The sequence below is a fragment of the Cryptomeria japonica genome, chromosome 1 (assembly GCF_030272615.1).
Source record: "Cryptomeria japonica chromosome 1, Sugi_1.0, whole genome shotgun sequence".
Lineage (NCBI taxonomy): Eukaryota > Viridiplantae > Streptophyta > Pinopsida > Cupressales > Cupressaceae > Cryptomeria > Cryptomeria japonica.
Genome location: NC_081405.1, coordinates 489,710,849 through 489,719,091, shown reverse-complemented (window position 1 = coordinate 489,719,091; position 8,243 = coordinate 489,710,849). Strand labels below are relative to the sequence as shown.

At 32.9% G+C, this 8,243-nt stretch overlaps 1 protein-coding gene across 1 annotated transcript; it reads left to right on the top strand.

Moving 5' to 3' along the window:
- The first annotated feature begins 5,660 nt into the window (after positions 1-5,660).
- LOC131042746 (transcription factor MYC2) lies at positions 5,661-7,468 on the top strand. The gene is made up of 4 exons (XM_057976066.2): positions 5,661-6,209; positions 6,296-6,709; positions 6,804-6,931; positions 7,044-7,468. The coding sequence occupies exons 1-3, from the start codon at positions 5,715-5,717 to the stop codon at positions 6,873-6,875; spliced, it is 981 nt and encodes a 326-aa protein (XP_057832049.2). The 5' UTR covers positions 5,661-5,714; the 3' UTR covers positions 6,876-6,931; positions 7,044-7,468.
- The last annotated feature ends 775 nt before the right edge of the window (positions 7,469-8,243 follow it).

Genomic DNA, 8,243 nt, shown 5'->3' with positions numbered 1-8,243 from the left:
GTAAGATTGTTGTGATATCAAAATCTTTAGGTAATTTAGCCCCATTTTGGAATAACAACGAGAGATATTTGTCCCTATCATTATGTATAAGAGCGTCTAAGATCATAAGGACATGTGGGTCCTGTTGAGTTGATTCAATCTCTTCGCGTGTTAAATTTTGTTGTAGTTCATGTATTGTGGGCATTGCCTAAGGGTTTGACTGTTTACTACTTGATATGTCCATGTTCCAAGTCGGATTTACTGACAAGTCACTATTTGGGTCCATCTTACTTTTTTCCTTTTGTGATCTTGTGATGGGCATTGAAGACTTCTATATGAGGATGGTTTAGAACCTAATGCAAGACGACAATAATGTAAGACTCTAGACCTAAATATGGAATATGCAAAACTAGACCAGACTTTCTATTGAGGATTTTGACATGAGACTTGTTGAGTATTTTGATATTTTTGTAATGCAAGTTTTTCAAGCTCTTCTCTTAGAAGTTCTGCAACAATTTCTCTATCAATTATATGGGCAATTTTATATTCTCTATTTAGCTCATACTCAACTCCTATATAATGTGGTGTGTTTCTCTTTAATTGTCAGGCCAAGTTACCTAAATCGTTAATGATTTCTTGTTGACCTCTATTTGGCACTGGATTAGGTTGCTTGAAGGGGAGTAAACCATCACCTGGGAGACCCATTAAGACACATGCTATTACTTTCTAGGGTGATTATACAAATGATGATGGACTAAGAAAAATGTATATGAGGTCTAATAAGGACCAAATCTAAGGATGTATATGAGAATGATAATAAAAACGTAAATGAGGACTATGCAACTTCTAAGGACGATAATAAGGACATAAATGAGGACTATGCAACTTCTAAGGATGATAATGAGGACGTAAATAAGGACTATGAAATTTTTAGGGATGATAATAAGGATGTAAATGAGGACTATGCAATTTCTAAGGATGATAATAAGAACAATAATGAGGACGTAAATAAGGACTATGCAAGGACTACCTATGGTCACAAGTATGTTAAATTTTGAGTTTGCAAGGCTGTCTGATGTTTCAAAATGAACTTTGTTTCTGGTAATTCTATGTGTAGGACAAGTTTGTTGTTTTCTAAATATGAGAACAGTTGTTTGAAGATAGGTATAGCTAACTAAACTGTGTTTTGACCAAATATGAGAATTCAAAGATAAGTAAGATAGGGTTTGAAATAGCCCAAATACTGACTCAATAACGGTTTGGTATAACAATACATATAAAAGCACAGAATACAATCTTGGGCTGGAAAGTGGACACCATACAATGAGGCCCCCACAACAAAATTCCAAAATAAGACTAACAGATAGAGAGTCTGGCAACACTGGCTCCACTCCACAACACACACTTCTTGGGCATGCTAGTCTCTCTTACCTTGAAGATCCGAAGATCTTATCACCGAGGGATTTTTATCTTATAATACAAGGTACATGAGGGGTATCTATGGGGTACAATCCACACTCCCAGAATCACTGAATGTAGGATTTGGGCTACTGAGTTGGTTCTTATTGTAAAATTTTGAGGGGTCCTGATCCAATGACAGATTCTCAGAGCAAACCACTTAAGGCTTTAGTTGAGCTTATCGGTGTAGAGAAGGCCCCCACATATGTCAAATTCACTCAACACTCTAGCCGCCTGACCAGTATATTTATATAGCAGCTTGAAAAACCCACTCAAGAGTACAATGGGAGAGATCATATCCCCAACGCATCCCAAATTGAAGTACCTATGTGGGGTGATGAAATCCCCAGTCAAAGATACCCCTCACTACTAAAATAAAAAATTGGGTGTTTTTATCACCTTCTCCCTTTCTCCCAAGACCCTGAAGGTGGGTGGAAAGGTAGTTGATGCAACAGTAGGTCCACCCCAAACACGATAAAAATTTCTTTCCCTTTAAAAAAATGAAGTGTGAGTTATTCTATTGAGAAGCCTGATTCATGTTCATTTTAAAACCCAAATTTAGGTGTGAGATAAACATGTGCATGTCAATTTTAAAACACAAAAATGAAATGTGAAAGCATGCATGTCAATTTTAACCAGGTTTATTTTAAGCCCAAAATTGAAGTGTGATAGCATGAGTGTTTATGATTCAGTAATAATCTGATCCTCTCTGTAAATTCACCACATGCTGCAAATAGATAATCAATAACCCAAGAAAACAATAGAAAATAGAAGATTAACAATAAAAAAAATGAACGCATAATGATACCTCAGCGACTATGTGATTCTGTATGATCAATTGCATAAATCTAACAAAGATATTACGTAATTCTAATAGAGCGATTGTGTGATCCTAACAGAGCGAATGCGTGATCCTATCTAGGTGAATGCGTGATACATAGACAAACCAAACAAAAAAAATAAAAAAGCTAATTCTGATCTGGAACTTGCAAAACAGATCATGATGCCCTAGCAAGATCTCTCATCATCCACTCTATGTTAAGCAAATCATATTTTCTATACGAGAGAACTAGGTTGTTGTATCTGTCAATGGCTGGTTGGTCCTTTAGATCTCATATCTTCTTTTCTACCTTTAGGATTTGTTGATAGCGTCCGGCTTGTCTTCTTTGTTCCTTCATCCTCCTTGCACCCGAAATCCTCAATTGTACCTCACGTGCCATAAAATGTCATAATTAAAGAATACAATAAATATAAACCATATTGAGATTTAAGAAATTTATTACAGAGTTCAGACAGAACAAAATGCAGATAATGAGAAAAATCAGAAAAACGAAATGCATAAACTAGCTAACGAATGCGTAATAGGATCTGCTCGATTGCGTGACAGTATCTAGATGATTGCGTGATGGGTTTCACACGAATGCATAACCCTATATGGTTGATTGTGCAATCCTGTCTATATGATTGCGTGATTCTATAAACACGATTGCATGATCGTCGAATATGCTGTGCAATCCGTACAATCTGCAAAAACTAAAAAAATCCATACGATCTACAAAATCACACAGAAAACAAAGAAGGTTAAATTGTTGTTAGTTCACGTCGGGTTCACCAAAATGTCATATGCTAAAATTCATCTTGTAAGTAACCAAAAATCATAGGGAAATCATGAATCCCTATCCTAATAAAATTCAAACAAAAATACAATGAAATAATGCAAAAGCAAGAAACAGGAATGTAAAATTTATCAATCAATTCTCCCTATTCCATGACTGCATATAACTTCCATTGCTCTTCTCCTCTTTGTGGTATGGTGGCTCTTAGATATCACGCTAGCAACCTGCAAATGACACAAAGATTCAAAGTTCATGGTTGATGAAAATGGAGATTGAATGCTCAATTTATAGATTATTGGATGAGAATTGATTGAAAGGTGGAACAGATTGATCAAGAGGTGGAACTCAGGTGAGCTCACATGCTGATTGATAGTTGAACTACTGAATTGGAGGTGAGATAGAATAGATTGAATCAATTAATTTAGTCAACTGATTGAAAGATGAAAAATGATGATTGGAGGAAATAAAGAGGAGGAGATAGTTAACTGATTGAAAGCTGATTGAAATCTTTATTTAGAAAAATCTAACTAAAAGATAGAAATGGGAATTGAAGAGATAATTGAATTAATTAATTAATTAATTTAGCATGTGCTTGAACTTTGACTTGGATTTTCATTTTAATCTTTGCATGCGATTTAATTCAGATATTGAATTTATTTTAAATTCAATTTCATATTTGAATATATTTAGAACTTGACTTTGATTTTCAATTTGATTTTTGAAATAATGCACAGGTATTCGAAATTAGGAGAAATTAGAAATTAAATTAAATTAGAAGAATTTGGAGAATTAAGGAAATTAAATGAAATTAGAAGAATTAAATTAAATTAGAATTTGGGGATTTGGAATTGAAGAATTAATTAGCTAATTAAATAATTTACAGAAACTCTTTAATTATTTAGAAATTGAATTTAATTAAATAATAAAGATTATTCAAATGAAAGAAATTAAATCATAATTAATTAAATAATAAATATTTAATTAATATTTAGAAAAGGGTTTAAATGATTAGAGATAGAAATTGAAAATGAATTTATTTAAATAATAAAGATTATTTAAATAGAGGGATTAAAATCATAGTTAATTGAATAATAAATATTTAATTAACATTAGAAAATGGTTAAATAATTAAATGATGATAGAATTGGAAATGAATTAATTAGTAAGATGATGAGGCAATATGAAATTAGAAGAATAAGATTAATTAACTTAATTAAAGAATTATTTAATAAATTAGACGAATAATTAGTACATGATCAATGAGACATTTTTAGGTGTCTACAATGTGTATGGTTAAAAGGAACCAACCAACCAATGGAGGAATATATGGATAAATGAATTTTTTTTTCCTAATATTCAATAGTGTTGATTTTAGTCCATTGAAACTATTTTATTAATTTTTAAGTTAAATTTAATTGAACATCACTTTACGTGTGTAGATAAGTCTTTTAAATCATGTCATAAAAGATGAGATTGAGATGTGGCACTGATGAATTGAGGGAATAAAAATCCATCAATCCTTGACTCTTTACCTTAAAATTTCAAAAAAAATGTGAATGACATAAAATTCTACATTAAAAATATAAAAATCAGGTATTTTACTGAATTTAGTCAATAACATGAATCTACACAACAACATGATGGCTATTCAAAAGATGATGAAGTATTAGTTATAGTATGACACCTATTCAAAAGACGTCCTTTTTATATGATTAGAGATTTCGACACGTTTTCAAACTGAAGTTTATTCATTGAAAGCATCTTACTTTTCGAGAGAGTATTACAAAATGGCAAACCAACTAGGGGACAAATATATGAATAACCGATTTAATAATTTTGATTTTAGTCCAAAAGATTGATGGAATGTGATCTGAAATAATAATTTTATTATAATAGATTAAATATATATTTATTTAATACATATGTACAAATAAATCATCCAAATTATTTAATGAATTTTTATAATTTAATAAAATTGAATATTACTTTGTCTAGATAAGTCTCTTAAATTATGTCATAAAAGATAAGACTTGAAAAAAATAAAAATTCATAGATCTTTGACTCAATCTAAAAGTTCCTTAAAAATTGTGAAGGATATGGAATTCTCCATTAAGAATATAAAAATCAGATATTTCACTGCATCTAGAGAAAAACATGAATATAGACAAAAATGTGAGAGCTATTCAATAAGAGCGTGTGTAATGACGGCTGAACTGTCAGTTTTAGAGTAAGTGGTTAAGGCGATAGAACAGTGTCCAAATATTTTTCTATTCCAGAGTCATATTGAGCTTTGAACTATTCGGGATCCACGTAATATAAAAGCCCAGTTTTAATTTTATATCGTCATCATTCCATGTGGTTCTGCAGAATTTCTTGTTGGTCTAATAAGCTGGCTCATGGAATTTTCCTGCCGCCGCTTTCTTTGACCACCTTAGTTGCTCTAAAGTACCTCGTTTCTTTTGAAAGTTTCAGACTGGAAATTTTCATGTTCAAATTTCTTTAAAACGTGTTTTGAATACGAATCTGAGATTGAAATTTCTTTCGCGACTTCACAATATATTTGTATTATTCACAAGGAATATCAATCTAACATCGAAATCTCTTTTACGATTTGACTACATCTTTGTATTATCCACAAGGAATAGTTGAATTCTCAAGCAGATGGGAAGCAATTCAATTCTTTACAATCTAATGGAGGAGAGCATATCAGATTCAGTTACTACAGAGAGTCTTTGGAATGAAGAGTATGTTACTCATGAGATTTCTACTGCAATGGAGGAGATGTACACTTGCAGTAGTCAAGCCATGGGGAACCCACAGTTATCAAGCTTCTCTCTGCAACTTCAACAACAGTTATTTGATAACATGCTTGCTGTCCAGAATACATTCAGAGTAAGCAGTGCATTCACAAGGTACAAGAAGGAGTCTGCTAATGGATTCCAACTGAGCCAGAAATCTTCAATGAAACAGAAATCAATCAAGAGATGCATCAATTTTTTTAGGAGAATACAAGCAAATGAGATAGAGAAGTCAAGATGGGTAGTTCGCGTGGACGAGTCGTATGCATCCACACATAGGATGGCTGAGCGCAACAGGAGAATCAAACTCACTCAGCAATTCTATGCTTTACGTTCTCTTCTTCCTCACAATCCCAAGGTGAAATCTTTCTTATATCTCCATTTTTTAAGCTTCTTTTCCTACCTGGGTTTTATTTCAGTTCTAACAAAGGGACGCTTTTGCAGAAATGTGATAAACATTCCATCTTGTCAAATGCTATAGCTCAGCTGAATGAGCAGAAGCTTCGAATCGCAGAGCTTGAGCAACACAACAAAACCCTAATGAAGGAAGTTACCCGACATATATGTGAAGGTTACAGTAGTTTATCAGATGGTAACGTAGAAGATTTAGGAAAGCATCCATTAATGGCTTCCATTTGTGAAGAAGCTGTTATGGTGATTGAGGATAGTGAAATTTCAGATGAAGCAACATTGCATGTAACTCTGAAAAATGTAATATCCAATTCTATGTATATGGACGCCATTGTTACCCTGGTCAAGTGCCTCAAAGAAATGAGATTGGGAGTTGCGAGAATCCAATGCCAGGAGTTAGACTCAAGAAACCCAGTAATCGAAGTGGCAATCCAGAGGCAAACAACGGTATTGGCTTGTACATAACTGTTCTCTTGTAAGTACTAAAATAGGGCTTAAAATTTGACGCTGGAATTGAACTATTTGTTGTTTGATGATAAAGGGAGGAGGATGGGAGCTATTCCAAAGGAAACATTTGGAGGAAATGGTGAAATGTGCTCTCAATGCAGCCTAAGTAGACTGTCTAAAAAGGAGTTTTGTTATGTAATCATGAACGTTAGTTACATTTGGGTATAGTTGCCTTCCTCCAGTGTAAATAGAATAATTATTTATTACCTTTTTAATTGAATATTTGGTTTTATGATAACAAAGATAAAGAATGACAAGAAGTTTTCCAATGTAGAAGAGGCAACGGTGACGAGATCGACGGAAGATTCAGGGCGGACGATTGAGTGGAGTTGTTGGTCGGTCATTGATGGCGGCGTGACGGCGTAGCTTTGCCTCTTCCATATTATATATAAAAGGAACTGTGATAAAATATTCGAAAAGTCTTTATTGGGCGGCAGGGTGAGATTAGAAGTATAAGATTAGGATACAGTCTTGATCAAGATAGTGGAAGGAAATAAATTAAGGAGATAGACATCATATAATGGCTGTAACACTACACATCTTTACTTAGAAATGCCATGGTGGGAACCACTTTGTATCACTTGCAAACACCTCCATAATGATAATGGAATCAAACTCCACATGTGGTTAGAAGGAAAGCGTGTGCAATATCGGAAATATTGATTGTAACATATCTAATATCATGAATCATATTCCAAGTGGCCCTTGGGTAATGTCTAGTGGAATCAATATTTATCCCGATTCTCAATAAAAATCTATCTTACAACAGTCTTTTTAAGAGTGTAATGCTGAATACATCTAAATTCAATAAAACATTATTTTGATCAAATATTTCATCTTTGGATAGTCACCCCATGATATTTCAATCACAACGATTACAACTCTTGGATCCATGATAAAGAAGTCTTCGCATATGTTTTGTTCCTTGCCTTCATGATGATATAATGTTGTAGTGCTTCATCCTTCACGAATCCTTGAATTTTTATACAGATTGATATCCAAAATACCATAACATAATTAGTCATAAAATCTTGAACATTAAAATGATACTTATTTTTTGTACCATCATCTAGAATCAAACAACCCAAGTTGACTATCTCCATTTGACCACCACCCACAATATTATCTTTGAAATGTGGTAACTGGCTCACACGAGTGATCTATAAACCATGAAATTGCCTCTTCACAATGTGGTTAGAATTGTCAAAAAATCCTATTTGTTTCCTCATAAAATTTGTTTCATTCCAAATGAAGGAAATGCAAATTTGATAGTACAAAGTTGGAACATCAACATTCACCAAATAGTTACAAAATTGAATAATCACCCCTTCCACAAATTGATGAAAAGGTATTGCTTATTTCTAGGTTGTACAATATTCCCCCCTTCTATAATAGTAGAAAACCCATTTATATCTCATAGTATGAGAATTTGAACCATTTTATATTTTTTTAGTTATTTTTAAAATTGAATTGA